This window comes from Leptodactylus fuscus, chromosome 8 (genome assembly GCF_031893055.1).
Source record: "Leptodactylus fuscus isolate aLepFus1 chromosome 8, aLepFus1.hap2, whole genome shotgun sequence".
Lineage (NCBI taxonomy): Eukaryota > Metazoa > Chordata > Amphibia > Anura > Leptodactylidae > Leptodactylus > Leptodactylus fuscus.
Window position 1 is genome coordinate 41,793,130 of NC_134272.1, and position 22,373 is coordinate 41,815,502.

General features: G+C 43.7%; 1 protein-coding gene across 1 annotated transcript in view; it reads right to left on the reverse strand.

Moving 5' to 3' along the window:
- FOXK1 (forkhead box K1) overlaps positions 1-22,373 on the reverse strand; it is a 55,655-nt gene that overhangs the window by 21,794 nt on the left and 11,488 nt on the right. Inside the window, exons 2-4 of the mRNA XM_075285139.1 lie at positions 13,779-13,967; positions 8,863-9,016; positions 6,134-6,280 (exon numbers count right to left, since the gene is read on the reverse strand). Coding sequence (XP_075141240.1) covers positions 6,134-6,280; positions 8,863-9,016; positions 13,779-13,967 — 490 coding nt within the window. The remainder of the gene's footprint in view (positions 1-6,133; positions 6,281-8,862; positions 9,017-13,778; positions 13,968-22,373) is intronic.

Below are 22,373 nucleotides of genomic sequence, written 5' to 3' on the forward strand. Positions count from 1 at the left end.
AGTTTACACCGAGGAATTTGGTGCCCTTTAAATTCTGACCTGAAACTGCTTCCCATTGTTTTCAATTGGAGACAGAGATTAAAGCAAGATGCTGATACATGGCTGATCAGTCAAGGAACCTATACTACAAGACACTCGGCTGATCAACCTCATTCACAGTGGGAGAAAACTGAGGTTGTGGAAACTTTAGAGGAATCTGAGGCGGAGGTCAGCCTCAATTCCCCTTATTTTCCAACTGTCTGAATGGGCCCTAACACTGTAGAGTGTAGCCTCAGTTAGCTCTGCTAATGAGTATAATTCTGGATCAGTACAATGTAAATTCTTCTACTTCAGTCTTATCCATTATTTTCGCAGGCGATTGTATTCTCCTGTCTTTTTCATATAAATTTACTTATTTGCACTATTACAGCTGTATTTTCGGCAAACTTTCAAAGTTGTATAATTTCTTTAAAAACGTTCAATAAAACTTGATTTTAAAAAAAAAAAGAAGATGCTTGGGATCAGGACAAAAGGACAGCAGGAGTATGTCCTCATTAATGTAAAAGGAGGAAACCACCTTAGGCAGAAAAGACGGCGTTGGACGAAGGACAACCTTGTCCCTGTGGAGAACCAGAAAGGGGGACTGTCGAGACATGGTAGCGAGCTAGGAGACCCAGTGTATGGAAGTAAGGCCACCAGGAAGGTGAGCTTGCAGGACAGAAGGCGATTAAATCTCCCTCAGAGGTTTGAAAGGGGGAGCATAAAGCATCTCAAGGATGACGTTAAGATCCCACGGATCCACAGGCAGCCGATAAGGAGGGATGCAGTGTGCCACACCCTGGAGAAGGATAATCTACGAGACAACTGGAAATAATGACTGCTCGCCGACTGTTGCAGGCAGGCTGAACAGAGAGGGATCCCAGGTGCTGTGTCTTCAGGAGAAGATTTGAAGTTCAGTGCAAGGAGAAAAAAAAAGAAAAAACGAAATGCAGGAAGTGAAGAAAGAAACAACCAAAACTCTGAGTCGAAGTGAGGTGCTCCTCCTGGGTTTCCCACGCAGAGAGGCTAAGGAGACAACTCAGAGCAGACCCTGGCCAATGGGAAGGGCTAGGAGGAGCCTGGAGGCCAAGGAAACCCAGGCGTAGTTGAAGCCTAGGCGCCGGTGAATTCAAGTAGAGTGGTAAAATATATGAAAACCACATATGTTAAATGTAATCATACTGACCCTTGAAATAAAAGTTTACATATTAGTTTGTATTACACAGTGAACATAAAAAGTAAATCCCAAAACAATGGCTGTTTTTTGTTTGCAAAGTACATCAAAGAACTGTATTTATAGTAGAAAATTACAAACAGTCAAGGTGGATAGAAAAGCAGAATTCTGAGACCCACCAAGACTCATACAGAACCAACTACAGAGTTCACACTAGATTTTTTTCTGGCACAGTAAAAGTATTCCTTTTTGGCATTTAGGAGTATTTATATATTAAAAAAAAAATAGAAAATTTAAATTTATTTTTACATCAACACCTAATAACTGTAAATATCACTGACACTATTACAGCAGACCAGTGACAATAGTATTTTAATTTACGATTTATTTATTTTTTAATTATTTAATGGTGCTAAGGAAGGAAGGAAGGAAGGAAGGAAGGAAGGAAGGAAGGAAGGAAGGAAAAAAAGAAAGAAAGAACCAAAAAAAAAAAAAAAAAGCCACCCCAGTTTCCAGCAATACTGTTGTATCCAATATTTGTGAATAGTTAACAGCTAATGCCTGAGGTTAGGTGCAGTGGTTGCCTAGCAGAAACAGGAGATCTGTACATGTAAGGGTCCATTCACACGGAGTAACGCCAGGCGTTTTTTGTACTTATTTTGTGCTTATTTTTACAGCCGTAAAAAGCAGTCTCCATTGAGTTCTATAGTAATTTTACGCCTGTATTTTTACGTCCGTTATTTTACAGACGTAAAGTGTTTTCTATTTGCCTGTCCTTATGCTCTGTCTGAAGATAGGTTTAACACTACAGTTTTTGTAGATGTGGTAATACAAGTTCCAGTAGGGACTCAGTCTTTGAATAACACAGTGATGTAAAAGTGTACTTGGTTCCTAGAATTTGTAGTGCCATATTTTTTTTTAAGTGGAATATCATGTGTCGCACAGGGATGACTGCACTAGTGGAGGGGTAATGGGAGGGAGCACTGTCAGTAGTTTACAAGCAGGAATCTCATGGCTGTACACTCAAAGCTCTGTACTCCCTGAGTATTTGCAGATCACGTTTCCTGTTCACGGACAGTAGCAATCAGAGGGCACCAAACTCCCAGGAAATAATTCTCAGCTCGCTTATTGTGATTGCTCTGCTAGCATTTGAAGGATGTAGGCTGTGTATATGTAGGCACATACATACTGTGCTTTGCATCTGCTCCTTAACCCCTTCCCGCCAATGGCACTTTTTGACTTCCTGACCAAGCTCGATTTTTCAAAACTGACATGTGTCACTTTATGTGGCAATAACTTTGGAACGCTTTAACTTACCAAAGTGATTTTGAGATTGTTTTTTCGTAACACATTGTACTTCATGTTAGTGGTAAATTTTGGTAGATATGTTTTGTGTTTAGTTATGAAAAAATAGGAAATTTGGTGGAAATTTTGAAAAATATGCATTTTACAAAGTTTGAAATGATGTGCATTGCATACAGATAGTCAGACCGCCAAAATTATATCATAAATCTCATGTCCCAGATCTCCGCTTTATGTCACCATCAAACTTTAGTCACCCTTTTATTTTTTATGGACATTATAAGGTTTACAAGTGAAACAACAATACTCAAAATTTTCAAGAAATTTCCAAAACCCATTTTTTAAGGGACTAATCCAGTTATGAAGGGGTTTTGAAAGATCCTTGTATTAAATCCCCCCATAAATCACCCCATTTTCAAAACTGCACCCCTTAAATAAGCCAAAACATAATATACCTATTATTTTAACCCTATAAGTGCTTAGCAGGAATTAATACAAATTGGAGGTGAAATTTTCAAATTTGATTTTATTTCATTAATATTTTCGTTTAGCCCTAGAATTTGCACATTCACAAGGGGTTAAAGGAGAAAACGCATCCCACAATTTGTTATGCAAGTTCTCCGGACTACCATAGTACCCCACATGTGGGTGTAAACTAATATATGGAGAATAGAGAGATACCGAGCACACTTATAGTGTAGATGGTCTATTATAAATATATAGATGAATTATCTGGTGTTTATGAAAAGAACTCAGGACCTGGTGGCCTCTCACCTGATCGGGTTGTGACTCCGTTCACAACTCCGTTTTCAGCAATATTAGGCTTCGTCAGAGTGAGAGTGGCAGCACGTCTCTATAACACTGGTCAAAAACCAGGAGGATGCACCAATGGAAGAACAAAAGGACGGCGCTCTCAGGTCCAAAGGAATTTATTCAAAAAGAAGATTGCACAATGCAAAAACAGTTGCCGCGTTTCGGGTCGGAACCCTTTATCAAGTGCGTAACTTCACTAATCGAGCTTCACTCAAGCTAGGAAGAAATAAACTCTATCCGGAGCGCCTCGGCCTATTTAACCGTACCGCTCCATGTGAGCGGTACGGTTAAATAGGCCGAGGCGCTCCGGATAGAGTTTATTTCTTCCTAGCTTGAGTGAAGCTCGATTAGTGAAGTTACGCACTTGATAAAGGGTTCCGACCCGAAACGCGGCAACTGTTTTTGCATTGTGCAATCTTCTTTTTGAATAAATTCCTTTGGACCTGAGAGCGCCGTCCTTTTGTTCTTCCATTGGTAAACTAATATATGGACGCACAGCGAGGCGCAGAAGTGAAGGCGCACCAAGGAGCTTTTAGAGGGCAGATCTGGCTGTGATCAGTTTCAGGAACCATGTCGCATTTACAAAGCCCTTGAGGTGTCAAAACAGTGGAAACCTCTAGAAAGTGACCCTATTTTGAAAACCGCACCCCTCAAAGTATTTATCAAGTGATGTAGTAGCATTAGTGATGTAGTAGCATTAGTAACCCCGAAGTGAATGTGTAAGCTGTGTGGAGTAAATTGGGCACACCAAATCCCATTCTATTTTCCCACTAGCTCCTATGACATGGACGGGGAAGAGGGGCATTCTGGGGGATCAGCGCTGGTCTTCTTCTGGTGTCTTCTCTCTCATAAGCTCTAAATATGGGGTGTCCCCTGAAAATGCTCGCACCAATTACACATTTCCTTCTAGTCGCATCCACTTATGTTCTAATGATTTGGCGACTTTTGGGGGTTTTGTCTTCACATTGTACAAGGTAGATTTTTATTTTCTGGCAATGTGGCCATATGAGGGCTTGGTGTTTGCGGTATTAGATGTACTTCTCAATGCCACCATTTTGGGGCATGTAACTTATTGACTACATTTTATTAACTCTTTCTGGGTGGGATGTAAAAGGAAACATCAATTCTGGCATTGCTTTCTAGCATTTATTTTTTTCCCCGTGCAGAGTACAGCATAAGTAACATGTTACCTTTATTCTGCGGGTCGGTACGGTTACGGCGATACCTCATTTATATGATTTTTTAATGCGTTGCTATTCTGCAGAATTAGGGAAATTTAGGGAAAAAAATCAATTATTTTTGCATCGCCATCTTCTGAAAGGCGTAGCATTTTTATTTTTCGGTAGGCAGAGCTGGTTGAGGGCTTATTTTTTGCGCGATGACCTCTGCTTTTTATTGGTACCATTTTGGTTTTCATCTGACCATTTGATTACTTTTTATTGAACATTTTGTAAGGGAAAGGTGGTGAATAATCATTATTTTATGCGTTTTTCTACTTTTTTTTTCTTTACGCTGTTCGCTGTTCGAGTTAAATAATGTTTTAATTTGATTGTTCAGGTTATTACAGACACGGTGATACCAAATATGTAATGTTTTTTTTCTATTTTTCTTTATTTTACATAGTAAAACATTTTATATGGGGAAAAAGGGATTTTTGGGGCTTTATTTATTTCTAATTTATTTTAAACTTATTTATACTTTTTTATTTTTACTTTTTTATCACTTTTTTTTTTCTGTCCCCATGGGGGATTGAAGATGTGATCGGCTGATCACTGCTTCACTATATGTATCTGCAATACACGTGTTACACGTGTATTGCAGAACACAGGAAGCTGTCAGCCTGTGTGGACGCACGGGCTGACAGCTTCCTTTACGGCAGGATCAACCAGGTACGAGGACGGGGACGGCATGGGACAGACCCGGGGTCACTGATCAGACCCCGGGCTGCCCCCTGCGAACACCGGCACCCCTTGAAACCAGCGCGGGGGGTGCCGATCGGCACCATAGAAAAATGAAACCCCGGAGATGCCGGAGGTCATGTTGACCGCCGGCATCTCAGGGGTTAACACCCGCGATCGGACCCGGTTCCGACCGCGGGTGTTACAGGGCATAGTCAGCCGTGTATTACGGCTGATACCCGCAGCGCATGGTGCGCACACAGGTTCTGTGTGCGCACCATGCAGCCGCAGTAATAGTACGGCGGTTTGCGGGAAGCCCTTCCCAGCTGCGCCGTACTATTACTGACGATGTCGGGAAGGGATTAAAGAGAGCCTGTCACATTGATTTGGGACACTAAACTACCCACAGGTCTTCAAAGAGCGGGGGCTTAGTGTCCTAAATTGTCCGGTTTTAAATCCATCCATGTTCTCATTTTAAAATACAAATCTTTGTACTTACCCAGAGATGAGTCTGATGCATCTCATTGGACTTATCTCTGGTGCTAACGGTACCTGCACAGTTTAGTGAAGATAGAACCTGTGGGTGGTTTAGTGTTCCAATTCGCACATGACAGATTTCCTTTCATAAAGCTTTCCCTCTCTCTCTCCTGACATGGGGACAGGGATTAGATACATTTCACTATTCTGGGCAAACCCAAAGCTACGCAAACTTCACATGTGTTTAAGACACCAGCATTATTGGCAGCACTACTAAAATGAGGAAAGGTCTAGTAAGTATTATTACGCATGAGACTTTTTTTTTCAAGGTGTACAATTGTCTGTACCGCTAGTAACTCTGGCTAACTGGCAGCATTACTCCATCCAAACTGCTAGCTGTCAGGCGCAGCATCAATACCATCTGATGTAGCTAGCAATAGATATACTGTACCTGCCAGCCTTTATCTGCTGATCTATAGTAAGGATAATGCTTAGTAATATGAGCATAGATTCCACTCAATGTGAGTTGTCGATCTTTTGCACAAGAGATTGCTTGAACGATAAGCTGTGCATATGAATAGGGGGGCTTGGATTCATCCTGTGGAAAAAAAGAAAGCACAACAACATTTACTGAGATCTACTGCATTCAACATAAACAAAGACAAGTTTGTCAGCTATAGGAGCAAAGTACTGCTGATGACAACCAATGGATACATCTAGCTACATAGGCTTTGAGATATCAATAGTGAGTGTATATGTGCCCATGCAGTAGCCTAGGCTTTAAAGGAATTCTAAGCATCGCACCACTAGACCTGTCAACTAACTAGATAGAGAGAGGCGAATGTAGGCTTTCTTCAGAAGAGTCAGGACCCTTCAGGGTTTTAGGAATCCTCAGTGGGCAAGAGTGTGCAGCACTTGAGGTATTAAAACATTTATTTTCTCCTTTTACCAAAGTAATATGCAGGGCAGTCAACTTATATATAACATACAACTCAGAGGACTGAAGTATCAACATTAATGTAGATAAATTGGGATCCAAATATTTTCTGTAAGGCATTTTTAAAGCATAACTAAACTTACAGACAATATTTGATTTTCTGTCAGTATTTGTGTCATTAAGTATTAGTTCACATTACCGTTAGCAGCGTCCATTGAATCCGTAAATAATGTTAACAGACACTAACCATAATAAATCTGTTTAAAAAAAACCCTGTTTTTAACCAGTGGCATCTATGGAAAATATATGGATAGAACACCTTTAAAATCATATGAAAAATGAGAATCTTATCTTTCTGAACGGAGGCCAATCTAGTGGTATATATCGTAGGGTTTTCTCCATTCACCTCTATCAGACCACTGGAAATAGGCAAATGTTGTACTCAACTTCTCACCTGCAGATCCATAGATACTGAGCAGTTGGACACATACTTGACTGCCTCTCCATTCAAATAGGGAAAAAGGAAAAAACTGCTTTCAAGGTGGGGTCCTAGTCAAACATTTAACATCTATCCAGTAGATAAATTAAAAGTTTAAATCTGGGGGAAAACCCTTCAAGAACCGAAGAAGCCTTTCCATCTGACCTGTTAGAGAACTATATGGTTATCAAAGAGGGTTCCCCGACATGGCTGCCCCTGTGAGCCGGGTAGGAGATATGCGTACATCAGCTACTGTTTACTAAAGCTCTTCCACTACATTACTGGTCACCCCTTGAATGTCAGGAATGTAATAGTACATTTCCTCTGCAGTGGACGCACAAACCTTATTAACAGGAAATAGCTTCCAGCAAACAAATCTGTTCAGTTACTGTATCACTAAAAATCACATATAACACATGTCGAGCAATACACAGACTTATCTTTTAGCTATGGAGATGTATATTACTGAAATAAGCCAAACTATTACAAAAGTTTAGAAAATGATGCAAATAATTTCCAGAAATAGGACTTAGCGGTCTCTGTATCTGGCTGTGTGCAGCTTTACAGCTCTAAATATTGCTCCAATCCCTTCACCTTGTGTTGCTCTCGTCTCACATTTCTGTTCATTTCAGGACTGCCTTTTAGCACATGTTGTCACTAGGGAAGTGTACAGTAATATAGCAGTGCGAGATGTGTGCTAGACAAAATTAGGAGTCTGAATTGTGGCCAAATTACTGAAATGAATTTTAAGAAGCATTTCCGAAAGTCACTAAATCGCCAGTGAAGTTGGTTTTATGTGTTATGGAAGAAATGTGGCAATTGTGCGGTAAAAAATAGCTTTCATTTTTTACAATAATTTGTCTTGGAGTGTTTAATGGCTGAGCAGTCCTTAGAAGCAATGCTAGGCTCACACTAGCGTCAAGTTGTCTGTATCGGTCTGTCAGTCAACTAAAACAACAGACAAATGGACCCCTAATATAAAAGACACCAGCGGACCCCTTCTAATGGAGTTGATGAACTGAAAGCGGCGATTTTAGACTGACGCTGAAAGACAGTCTCCAGAGACTCAGGCGCAAATGTGATCCAAGCCTTAAACACATTTATATTAGATTTCTCACTTTTAAAAGCTGCCACTTACTGCATCACAAAATATTGTTAAATTAACAAAAAAAAAATGTATATAGCTTTTGTGATGAATTTTGGCCACAAAACAATCACATTTAGGGTCAGTTCACACTGAAAAATTTACTGCGAATTAGGGGGTGGATTCCACCCCCAAATCCGGAGAAGATTCCTCCTGAATTCGCCTCCCATTGTTTTCAATGGGAGGCAGAGATCGCAGCAGAACACAGAAAAAAGAAGCGTCCTGCTCGATCTTGAATCCACGGCTCGAGACTCCCTCCTGATTAGGCTAATTCATCCAGGCCTAATCAGTAGAGGGATACCACGACAAAACGCTGATGCACTGCATTGGCATCCTGTACCGGCTAGCTGCGCGGAAAAGCCGACGGCGGAAAAAGTGGAATTTCCTATTCATTTTCTGTCATGTGAACTAACCCTTAGTCCAGAAAAAGTGAACCTACCCTAGATATATGAAGAAATTATTTTTCATCTTTAAAAAAAAAAAAAAAAATCACATCCAGAAAGTCCATACTTGTAGGTCAAGTAAACTAGTTATTTATAAGACTCTCAATATAGATTTACACAGATATAGGACGCCTGCATCTACTCTAACCTATCACCTTACCAAATGACTGGTACATACCTTAGGACTGTCTCCTTCAGAGGTTTCTGTTTGTTGGTCTGTTGCAGCTTTTGCACATTCTGCTACCAGCTTGAGCTCTGATGCAATGTTGTGTATGAAATGTAAACCCGAGGATCCAGCCCCTCGAGGACTGGCAGGACAGGAATTGGGAACACTGGTAATGCAAAATATGTTTCATTAACAATACAGGGTACTTTTAACCAGAAAAACACAAACAATTACATATAGGACATGAAACGTCACAATCAAACCAAAAACTTGAATAGAATTCATGCAAATATACCAAATACAGTACTAAGGATAATATAACAGTAACAAAGTTATGGATCCTAATTTTTAATGTGCTTAAAGCATCAGCATAACAATTGGTTCAATCCATCTAATATGGAAACAAGCAGAAGCAAGACTTATATTTAAAAGGAAGCTGTTAGGTGTTTTGTGGCTGAAAAATCACATTATGAGCTTTTTAAAAACTTAAATCAGCATATGCAACTTTACCTTAACTTCCTCCTTATTGCCCGTTGATTTAAAAACATCTGGGAGGGTTACTCTTAAGACTACAAGGAGATACGTACATCCTTGCAGTGTTGAGCAGCTGCACAAGATTGTACAGTTGCAGAAGCAGGGGAGCCTGAAGTAAATACAGCCTCCTACAGGGAATGAAGTTCAAGTAAAAAGGCTCTCCAAAAGGTTGATTATGGGTTGGAGAGTTTGGGGAATAGGCACAGTGTGTATTGTTAAAAGCAGTATCACCGTAATCGTAATAACCCACCAGACAAAGCTGCCATAACATTTTTAAATGCAAAATGTACACCACAAAAACAAAATGCAAAGACGTATGATAGAAATATGTGTTATAAGAACAGGGAAAATTGCCTGGACCTAAAATGGTTAACTAGTCACAGAGAACAGCTTCACCTAGTCACGAAGTCACTGTGCTAAATCAAACACAGTGAGGCCAGAAGTTAAGTCGGGGACTGGGCTGACGTTTGACAGTGAAGAGCATGTCAGTCATGCTGCCCTGGGTGTGACGTAGTGCAATAGTTGTAGATGTAGACTAGATGAAGCTGCTCCCCGCCTCCATAACTAATTAAAAGTAAATTTACATATGCCAGTTTAAGGTTTTAAAAAGTCTATAATGTGACTTTTCAGCAACAGAAATCTGAGTGAGGGGTACCCTAGGAAAAGCCACTCATTCCTTGATGCTATATATACTAGGACCAGTTACAAGTTACTTCCCAATCCTGTAGACAGAAGTGCATTTCTGTAAGGCTATAATTCTTACCTACATTTAGAAGGTAAGCAAGACAAAGTGGACAATCAATAAAGGGGATTTTTGTGTATTCAACTGTAAAATCCTTTTCTCATTGTTTCACTGGGGGACACAGCACCATGGGTATAGACCTGGTGACTAGGAAACAAAAGTGGATGGCTCCGCCCATGCAGGCTATACCCTCTCACCGGTAGAATGCTCAGGCAGTTTTGTACCACAGCAGTAGGAGAGAGTCTCATAATGAACATTATACATGGAACCAAAAACCACCAAAAAACCTAAACTCGTGAAGGAAAAAGAAACCCCAACCCTGTGCAAAAAAAAATCTTAATACGGGAGGGACCTGTGTCCCCCAGTGAAACAACAAGAAAAGGATTTTACAGGTGAGTACACAAAAATCCCTTTTTCTTGCAATATTTCACTGGGGGACACAGCACCATGGGGCGTCCAACAGCAGTCCCAGAGGGAGGGAAAAACTTAGACAACCTTGCAAACAATCAGCGCACTGCTGCCTGAAGAACCTTTCGATCCAAACTGGCATCGGCAGAAGAAACAGAATGAATCTGGTAAAACTTAGTGAAAGTGTGAACCAAAGCCCAGGTGGCAGCCTTGCAGACCTGGGAAACGGAGGCCCGATGCCGAACAGCCCAGGAGGCACCAACAGCCCTAGTAAAATGAGCCGTCACCCGGAAGGGAGGATCCCTATAGGCTTCCCTGATGACAGACCGAATCCATCTAGCGATGGACACCTTGGAAGCAGGTAAGCCCTTCCTGGATCCCTCCGAAAGAACAAAAAGAGCATCACAGCGCCGAAATGGCTCCGTAAGAGCCAGGTAGACTCTGACTGCCCGGACCACATCCAGGCAGTGGAGGAAGTGCTTGTGAGGATGCTTTGGCTCCAGACAAAAAGATGGCAGGACAATGTCCTCATTGATATGGAAAGAGGACACCACTTTGGGAAGGAAGGATGGAGGGAGACGAAGCACAACTTTGTCCTTATGCATAACCAAGAAGGGGGGCTGGCGTGACAAAGCCGCTAGCTCAGAAACCCTGTGAATAGAAGTGATTGCAACCAAAAACGCCACTTTCCAAGAAAGGAGGCGAAGAGAGATATCCCTTACAGGTTCGAAAGGAGGAGCCTGTAGAACTTCAAGGACGAGATTGAGATCCCAAGGATCAATAGGAGGCCGGTAAGGAGGAACACAATATGCGTTACCCCCTGAAAAAAGTCTTCACTTGAGGTACGAAGGCAATAGCTTTCTAAAAAAGAATGGAAAGCGCCGAGACCTGACCCCTCAGGGTAGACAGACCAAGACACTGGTCCAGCCCGGACTGCAAAAACGCCAGGACCCTAGGCAAAGAAAAAACAAGAGGATGACACTCTTCTGCTTCACACCAACGGACGAAAGCCTTCTAGGTGCAGTAGTATATTTTTGCTGATTGAGGCTATCTGGCCCTAAGTATAGTCCGAATAACAGGCTCAGAAAACCCCTGGCGCTTCAAGTCCTCGGTTAGAACAGCCACGCCATTAAACGCAGCCGATGTAAGGAAGGATGGAACAGCGGCCCCTGAGAGAGCAGATCTCTTTGCAGAGGTCAGGGAGCGTCCGCTACCAGAGCCATGGATCTGCAAACCATGCCTAACGAGGCCAGTCTGGAGCCACCAGGATCACAGGAACCCCCTCCACCTTGAGCTTCTTGAGAGCCCAAGGGAGGAGAGGAAGGGGGGATGGGGGGGGAACAGATACAGGAGCTGAAACCCTGACCAGGGAATCACAAGGGCGTCGTCTGTGATTGCCAACTTCTACAGTTTCAAACGCAAACTAAAGACGCATCTTTTCAGACAAGCCTATCACAATTCCTAATGCACAAAATTGTCTGAACACTGTATAAGCAATGCCGCCCCTGCTACCTCTTGTGTCACCCCCTCTACCTCATAGATTGTAAGCTCTTTTGAGCAGGGCCCTCAGTCCCATTGTGTGAAATGACGTTCTTTGTTATGTATGTCTGTATCTGAACCCTATAAATTGTACAGCGCTGCGGAATATGTTGGCGCTATATAAATAAAATGTATTATTATATTATTATTATCCCTGGACCTGGCCACGTAATGGGGAACTTTGTGATTTAGCCGGGAGGCAAAGAGGTCGACCTCCGGACAGCCCCACTTGGTGCACAACTGGAGAAACATGCCCTGATGGAGGGACCATCGCATAGATATTTAAAAGCATTAATTATCTGCTCCACCAGAAGTTGATTGTACTGCAGAGCTGATTGAGAGCCAAACCAGCTCTCAACTGTTTGCCCCAGGCAATACAGGCCTTACTAACCCAAGACGTAGCATAAGCGGGCCGCAAGGCAGAACCCGACGCTGCAAAGGCCGACTTAGCCAAGGAGTTCAGCTTCCTATCAGCAGGATCACTCAGAGAGGCAGCGTTAGCTAGAGGCAAGAAGGTAGCCTTAGACAGCCTGGCAATAGCCGGATCAACCGCAGGAGGCTCAATTCACCTAGACACACACTGGTCCGAGAAAGGAAAAAGAATATCTGACCTCCTGGTAGAAGACAGGGGCCAGTCCGGATGAAGCCACTGTTCTTGCAAAATATAGTCAAACGCCCCGTGGTTAGGAAACACCAAGGGCGAACAGCGACTATGGCGAAAAGACACATCCTCCTGAGCCTTAGACTCAGAGTCCTCTGTCATTTGCAATGTATCACAGACAGCACGTACAAGCTCCTGCGTAGCAGCTGCTACGGATGTGCCTGACAAACTCTGTATCGGAATCAGAGGCGTCCCCAGAAGAAACAGAATCCACAGGAGAAGACTTAGATCCAACTGTCTTGGAGGAGCCGTGCATAGACCCACTGCCTGGAGAACACCCAGGGGAAGGAGAGGAAGATCGTGACCCATAGGACGACTTCCTAGTTCGCTTACGTGGATGGCCGCTAGAGCTGGAATTGGAGAGTCCCTTAATAGACTTAACCACAGCCGCAGACTGAGCAGCAATCTGGGAAGGTAAATGCTCCAAGGATACCGCCATAGACTGGCCAAGTTACCCACAGCCTGGGACAGGGAAACCGCCCAATCCGGAGAGGGAGAAGTCTACGGGGTCTGTGTGCTTTTACAGCACAGCGCTTGAAATTGCGATTGTATTCCATCCAGGGGGACTCCATGCGGACTCTAACCGGACAGAATACATACGTTAGTGTGAACCGACCCTTACCCTTTGTTCACATCTGTGTTCGCTATTCTGTTCGGGGAGTCCGCATGGGGGAACCCCCGCCCGACTGCAAGCGGTGTGCAGGGAAAGGACACAACCCGATAGACTATAATGGGGTCAGTGTTCTTGCCGTGCACTGCCCGCACAAATCATGCAGAAAGAAAAGTAGATTGTGAACTACTTTCCTGTCCGCATGATCCCTGCGGAGATCTGGCGGCAAGCACACAGACCCCATTATAGTCTATGGGGATCCATGTGCTTTCACTGCACACCACCTGCAAATGTGTTTGGTAGTCCGTTCGGGGGGAAGGGGGGTGTTCTCCATGCGGACTCCCCTGAACAGATTACGGACGCAGGTGTGAACAAGAACTTAGTAGTTTCTACTTGAAGTTAAAGAAAAATTATATATGTCACAGTAGCCTCACCTGATGGTTCCAGTCGGTGAAGGTAAGGGACTAGCAAAGCTTCTCATATCTGGTTCTGGTATATGGATTTTCAAAGGTGAAATGTGACGATATATGGGTGAAGGCGGCATTGGGGGTTTCACCTCCTTTTCCTGATAAAGGGAGCAAAACTTTATCTTTATGACAGTGCTGGGGAACCGGAATGTGCATCTGTAAGAAACAAAATACTTTAAGTCTAAAACTGGGACTGTATGTTGAAATCCATTGGTATTACAATATTATTTAGTATTAGTTCATTTGGTGCTGTATGAACTGCATAAAATGAGTTAGAACTATATGCTCAAGGAAACATATAGATGTTATGGAACAGGAGGAGCTGAACAGATTGATATATAGTTTTGTGGGATAAGATTCGGTATAACTTCCCATTCGTCCATTGAAAAATCATTAAAAAAACCAAAACCTCACAAACTATATAAATTGATCTGCTTGGCTGCTCCTGCTCTATAACATGCTGCCAATCAGATTTTTGAAGTGGAATCTGCCTCAATTTGCTTCCCAGCAAGTCAGAAGTCACAAATCAGCCTGCCAACATTTCTGTGTGGACATACCCCAAAGGGGTTTTCCCAATATTTAAACCTATTACTTTTCTTGTGAGTGTGTCATAAGAATCTTATTGGTGGATTCTGACTTGTGGGACCCACAAATATCGTGAGAACAAGGGTACAGCTTAAATGGCACAACAACTGGGCACTGATGTTTTTTTCACCTCTATGGAACTGCCAAAGAGAAACCAAATGGCAAGGCACAGAGATCTACAACTGTCACTTGGGTACCAAGTTTCTCCAAAATGAAGTACTACCCCAAAAATAAGCCCTAGTTTGATTTTGCAGGCTTTTTGGAGTATGCTTTGAAATAAAAGACCTACTCCAAAAATAAGCCCTAGTTATAGTAAGTGTCTCCAGAACTAGGTTATATCACGTGAAGTCATGTAGAATAGGCATACCATGGCTCCCAACCACCCTGGACAAGTCCCTCCCTACCTCCTGCCACGGCAGGGCAAAAGGCTCCAGAGTCTTGCCTCCTAACTCCAGAGTATGCCTTCAGAGTTCTGCCTCATGGCCACTACCATGCTGTGGGCTTGGCTACCAACTTGACCAGACATCAGATGCAAACCCTGCTCACTCTCACAGATGCAGCCACTTCCCTACAGCACCCAACCCGCCTTAGTGTAAAGGAAAGGAGATAGAGAGGGTACGAATGCCACACAGAGTTTACAAATAGAGAGAGTGGCAGTTAGTTTAAGACCCACTGACCCTGCACCATAAATTGTGAATCTAAGTTAGGGTTACTAACCCTAACCATTTTACAAGATTTATCCAGAGCAAATGAGAAAAGATTCTGATTCACTCCGATGCCTGAAAAATTAAGACCTACCCTGAAAATAAGCCTTAGGGCATTTTTCGGCAAAAAAAAAAAATAAAATAAGATCCTGTCTTATTTTTGGAGAAACATAGTATATTCATATGTGCTTCACCAGACTGTCAACAGAAATGAAATATAAAGTGCGTCTGAATATGGAGTAAGGGGTTCCCCAATCATTGAAACAATCAATTAGTATCACGAGCACCATCTATAATATACAGACACCTCAAGGTTCTAACTAGCATGTCCCATAGACATATGCTCAACTATCTTCAATAGGGATGCATAAACAAAATAATCTACTAGAGATGAGCGAACACTAAAATGTTCGAGGTTCGAAATTCGATTCGAACAGCCGCTCACTGTTCGAGTGTTCGAATGGGTTTCGAACCCCATTATAGTCTATGGGGAACATAAACTCGTTAAGGGGGAAACCCAAATTCGTGTCTGGAGGGTCACCAAGTCCACTATGACACCCCAGGAAATGATACCAACACCCTGGAATGACACTGGGACAGCAGGGGAAGCATGTCTGGGGGCATAAAAGTCACTTTATTTCATGGAAATCCCTGTCAGTTTGCGATTTTCGCAAGCTAACTTTTCCCCATAGAAATGCATTGGCCAGTGCTGATTGGCCAGAGTACGGAACTCGACCAATCAGCGCTGGCTCTGCTGGAGGAGGCGGAGTCTAAGATAGCTCCACACCAGTCTCCATTCAGGTCCGACCTTAGACTCCGCCTCCTCCGGCAGAGCCAGCGCTGATTGGCCGAAGGCTGGCCAATGCATTCCTATGCGAATGCAGACTTAGCAGTGCTGAGTCAGTTTTGCTCAACTACACATCTGATGCACACTCGGCACTGCTACATCAGATGTAGCAATCTGATGTAGCAGAGCCGAGGGTGCACTAGAACCCCTGTGCAAACTCAGTTCACGCTAATAGAATGCATTGGCCAGCGCTGATTGGCCAATGCATTCTATTAGCCCGATGAAGTAGAGCTGAATGTGTGTGCTAAGCACACACATTCAGCACTGCTTCATCACGCCAATACAATGCATTAGCCAGTGCTGATTGGCCAGAGTACGGAATTCGGCCAATCAGCGCTGGCCAATGCATTCTATTAGCCCGATGAAGTAGAGCTGAATGTGTGTGCTAAGCACACACATTCAGCACTGCTTCATCACGCCAATACAATGCATTAGCCAGTGCTGATTGGCCAGAGTACGGAATTCGGCCAATCAGCGCTGGCTCTGCTGGAGGAGGCGGAGTCTAAGATCGCTCCACACCAGTCTCCATTCAGGTCCGACCTTAGACTCCGCCTCCTCCGGCAGAGCCAGCGCTGATTGGCCGAAGGCTGGCCAATGCATTCCTATGCGAATGCAGACTTAGCAGTGCTGAGTCAGTTTTGCTCAACTACACATCTGATGCACACTCGGCACTGCTACATCAGATGTAGCAATCTGATGTAGCAGAGCCGAGGGTGCACTAGAACCCCTGTGCAAACTCAGTTCACGCTAATAGAATGCATTGGCCAGCGCTGATTGGCCAATGCATTCTATTAGCCCGATGAAGTAGAGCTGAATGTGTGTGCTTAGCACACACATTCAGCTCTACTTCATCAGGCTAATAGAATACATTGGCCAATCAGCGCTGGCCAATGCATTCTATTAGCTTGATGAAGCAGAGTGTGCACAAGGGTTCAAGCGCACCCTCGGCTCTGATGTAGCAGAGCTGAGGGTGCACAAGGGTTCAAGTGCACCCTCGGCTCTCCTACATCAGAGCCGAGGGTGCGCTTGAACCCTTGTGCAGCCTCAGCTCTGCTACATCAGAGCCGAGGGTGCGCTTGAACCCTTGTGCACACTCTGCTTCATCAAGCTAATAGAATGCATTGGCCAGCGCTGATTGGCCAGAGTACGGAATTCGGCCAATCAGCGCTGGCTCTGCTGGAGGAGGCGGAGTCTAAGATCGCTCCACACCAGTCTCCATTCAGGTCCGACCTTAGACTCCGCCTCCTCCAGCAGAGCCAGCGCTGATTGGCCGAAGGCTGGCCAATGCATTCCTATGCGAATGCAGACTTAGCAGTGCTGAGTCAGTTTTGCTCAACTACACATCTGATGCACACTCGGCACTGCTACATCAGATGTAGCAATCTGATGTAGCAGAGCCGAGGGTGCACTAGAACCCCTGTGCAAACTCAGTTCACGCTAATAGAATGCATTGGCCAGCGCTGATTGGCCAATGCATTCTATTAGCCCGATGAAGTAGAGCTGAATGTGTGTGCTAAGCACACACATTCAGCACTGCTTCATCACGCCAATACAATGCATTAGCCAGTGCTGATTGGCCAGAGTACGGAATTCGGCCAATCAGCGCTGGCTCTGCTGGAGGAGGCGGAGTCTAAGGTCGGACCTGAATGGAGACTGGTGTGGAGCGATCTTAGACTCCGCCTCCTCCAGCAGAGCCAGCGCTGATTGGCCGAATTCCGTACTCTGGCCAATCAGCGCTGGCCAATGCATTCTATTAGCTTGATGAAGCAGAGTGTGCACAAGGGTTCAAGCGCACCCTCGGCTCTGATGTAGCAGAGCTGAGGCTGCACAAGGGTTCAAGCGCACCCTCGGCTCTGATGTAGGAGAGCCGAGGGTGCACTTGAACCCTTGTGCACCCTCAGCTCTGCTACATCAGAGCCGAGGGTGCGCTTGAACCCTTGTGCACACTCTGCTTCATCAAGCTAATAGAATGCATTGGCCAGCGCTGATTGGCCAATGTATTCTATTAGCCTGATGAAGTAGAGCTGAATGTGTGTGCTAAGCACACACATTCAGCTCTACTTCATCGGGCTAATAGAATGCATTGGCCAGCGCTGATTGGCCAGAGTACGGAACTCGACCAATCAGCGCTGGCTCTGCTGGAGGAGGCGGAGTCTAAGATCGCTCCACACCAGTCTCCATTCAGGTCCGACATTAGACTCCGCCTCCTCCAGCAGAGCCAGCGCTGATTGGCCGAATTCCGTACTCTGGCCAATCAGCACTGGCTAATGCATTGTATTGGCGTGATGAAGCAGTGCTGAATGTGTGTGCTTAGCACACACATTCAGCTCTACTTCATCGGGCTAATAGAATGCATAGGCCAATCAGCGCTGGCCAATGCATTCTATTAGCGTGAACTGAGTTTGCACAGGGGTTCTAGTGCACCCTCGGCTCTGCTACATCAGATTGCTACATCTGATGTAGCAGTGCCGAGTGTGCATCAGATGTGTAGTTGAGCAAAACTGACTCAGCACTGCTAAGTCTGCATTCGCATAGGAATGCATTGGCCAGCCTTCGGCCAATCAGCGCTGGCTCTGCCGGAGGAGGCGGAGTCTAAGGTCGGACCTGAATGGAGACTGGTGTGGAGCGATCTTAGACTCCGCCTCCTCCAGCAGAGCCAGCGCTGATTGGTCGAGTTCCGTACTCTGGCCAATCAGCGCTGGCCAATGCATTCTATTAGCCCGATGAAGTAGAGCTGAATGTGTGTGCTTAGCACACACATTCAGCTCTACTTCATCAGGCTAATAGAATACATTGGCCAATCAGCGCTGGCCAATGCATTCTATTAGCTTGATGAAGCAGAGTGTGCACAAGGGTTCAAGCGCACCCTCGGCTCTGATGTAGCAGAGCTGAGGGTGCACAAGGGTTCAAGTGCACCCTCGGCTCTCCTACATCAGAGCCGAGGGTGCGCTTGAACCCTTGTGCAGCCTCGGCTCTGCTACATCAGAGCCGAGGGTGCGCTTGAACCCTTGTGCACACTCTGCTTCATCAAGCTAATAGAATGCATTGGCCAGCACTGATTGGCCAGAGTACGGAATTCGGCCAATCAGCGCTGGCCAATGCATCCCTATGGGAAAAAGTTTATCTCACAAAAATCACAATTACACACCCGATAGAGCCCCAAAAAGTTATTTTTAATAACATTCCCCCCTAAATAAAGGTTATCCCTAGCTATCCCTGCCTGTACAGCTATCCCTGTCTCATAGTCACAAAGTTCACATTCTCATATGACCCGGATTTGAAATCCACTATTCGTCTAAAATGGAGGTCACCTGATTTCGGCAGCCAATGACTTTTTCCAATTTTTTTCAATGCCCCCGGTGTCGTAGTTCCTGTCCCACCTCCCCAGCGCTGTTATTGGTGCAAAAAAGGCGCCAGGGAAGGTGGGAGGGGAATCGAATTTTGGCGCACTTTACCACGTGGTGTTCGATTCGATTCGAACATGGCGAACACCCCGATATCCGATCGAACATGTGTTCGATAGAACACTGTTCGCTCATCTCTATAATCTACAGGAAACAGTGTCTTTCATGTATTAAAAAGAAATATTATAATATATATATATATATATATATATATATATGGGCTAATATAGATACAATACCCCATCGTGTTTGGGGCAAGTACTAGCATAGCTTAGAAGGATAAAAACTAAAACAAAAATCTCAATTTTTATTAATATAAAGAGAAAAAAAAACAAAAAAAAACATACAGAAATGTTCATATGGGGGAATAATACATAGAGGGAATAACAACAAAAATCACCACTGCAGAGGGTGAGTCATTGGGAACCAACTATTGATGAATATGGTTAACATAATGTGTACATAATACATAACTGGTAATGGCAACAAAAACTCATCACACAAAGAAGGTATCAATATACAGAGTACAGTACATAGCAGCCCTAGAAAAAAAAATGACCTAGAGAAAAGATAGCTGCCTGCATTAGCCATTTTCCCTCTAGTCCTTATAAATCTAGCATATCCTATCAGAGAAATTTACAATGAAGATATCCATGTAGAATATATTATTAGCTCTGGAGAATTGAAAAAGCAATGCGCAATACAAACAGTTTATATGACATAATGGGGATCTACCACTAAAGTCCTATTCATGGGACCCCTACTAAACTGGAAACTGGACAGAGATGGGGCAACACATCGAGTTAATATCTATTATTGTGAACTAAACATTTTTGCTATGATGGGAAAACTGCTCCAGGCAATGAAGCAACAGCACAGGATCTCTGCCAGACAGCGGTACAATCTCCACAATGACAAGTTGCACGCATTATGTAATGTTAAAACATTTACTTGTTGAAAACAAGTGAAATATACAAAATATCCACCACAGATAGGGCATACAGAAAGTCTGAAAATCCACAGATTTTTTTCACACAGTATGTGAATGGGAATTTGAAAATAATATTCACATCCATTGTGATATCTTTGTTGTGGATTTACATTGTTGTACTTACGCCAAAATCTGCAGCAAGTGAATTCATCCATGTTTACCTAGGTCAGTAGATGAAGAATACAAATCTAAGCCGGGTCTATGAATCAGCTCCAAAAGTTATAGCCAGTAACAACATAGCGTGGAGCCAGATACACAAGCACACAAATAGTCCAGCACTCAAGAATGGCAAATTTGGTCTCAAAAGTGGTTTTGTCCAGTATTCAGATTACAGCACCCTTGGATATTCACAGCAGTAACCTCATTATTTGCCCAGTAGAAACAAAGGCCCACACATACATTAACAGTAGCACCTCCCTACACACTTACCAAGTCGTCATAGCACACCCATATGTGTTACAGCAACCTCGTCTAAGGTTCCCTAGTAGCCTACTCTGCACTTTTGCAAATAGTCCCAGCAGCCAAAGCCTCACCAGCTGGAAAAGCTACCTTCAATAATAAGGATGACTATGTTGATGCTTGTGAGCGATCACTTCCGAGGAAAATTCTAAAATTTTAGTCCAGTGGGCATTAAGTAATATGTCCAATAAACAATCAAACTTCACAGTGGCACATAACATATTTTCCCCTGCCTGACCACGTAGATTTGTAGACAGAAACTATTTGTTTTCAGAACTCTATGTTTAACTTATAGCAAATACAACCAGCAGTGAAAAAAATTACCGTAGCGGTAAGAGGCAAGATTCTTTTCAGAGTGATGTATTTTTATACTTTATGGATATGGTAACAGATTGCTTAAAGCAGAATTTGTTTTAAGTACTTAAAAGTAGTTGTCCAGGATCTGAAGATACAGTGCTGGCCAAAAGTATTGGCATCCCTGCAATTCTGTCAGATAATGCTCATTTTCTTCCAGAAAATGATTGCAAGCACAAACTCTTTGGTATTAATATCTTCATTTATTTTGCTTGCAATGAAAAAACACAAGAGAATGAAAAAAAAAAAAAAAAGTCAAATCATTGATCATTTTACACAAAACTCCAAAAATGGGCTGGACAAACGTATTGGCACCCTCAGCCTAATACTTGGTAGCACGACCTTTAGACAAAATAACTTTAGACGCACGTATCTAATCCTCCCGTGTGGTATTGTGTGAAGAGGCGCGTATCTAATCCTACGGTGTGTGAAACTGTGTGGAGACACGCGTAGCTAATCCTACGGCATGTGGTACTGTGTGCAGATGCGTGTATCTAATCCTATGGCGTGTACAACTGTGTGCAGACTTGCGTATCTAATCCTCTGGTGTGTGGAGATGTGTGCAGACATGCGAATCTAATCCTCCGGCGTGTTGAACTGTGTGCAGATGTGTGTATGTAATGTAATGGACAAAAAAGAAAAATTGATGAGAGATTTCAACGCAAGATTGTGCTGATGGTGCATAAAGAACCTTGACTAACATCCAAACAAGTCCAAGCTGCCCTGCAGTCCGTGGGCACAACAGTGTCAACCAGTACTATCCGTCGGCATCTGAATGAAAAGGGACTGTATGGTAGGATACCCAGGAAGATCCCACTTCTTACCCAGAGACATAAAAAAGCAAGGCTGGAGTTTGCCAAAACTTACCTGAGAAAGCCAAAAACGTTTGGGAAGAATGTTCTCTGGTCAGATGAGACAAAAGTAGAGCTTTTTGGGAAAAGGCATCAACATAGAGTTTACAGGAAAAAAAAGAGGCCTTCAAAGAAAAGAACACGGTCCCTACAGTCAAACATGGCTGAGGTTCCCTGATGTTTTGGGGTTGCTTTGCTGCCTCTGGCACTGGACTGCTTGACCGTGTGCATGGCATTATGTGGTCTGAAGACTACCATCAAATTTGGCAGCATAATGTAGGGCTCAGTGTGAGAAAGCTGGGTCTCCCTCAGAGGTCATGGGTCTTCCAGCAGGACAATGACCCAAAACACACTTCAAAAAGCACTA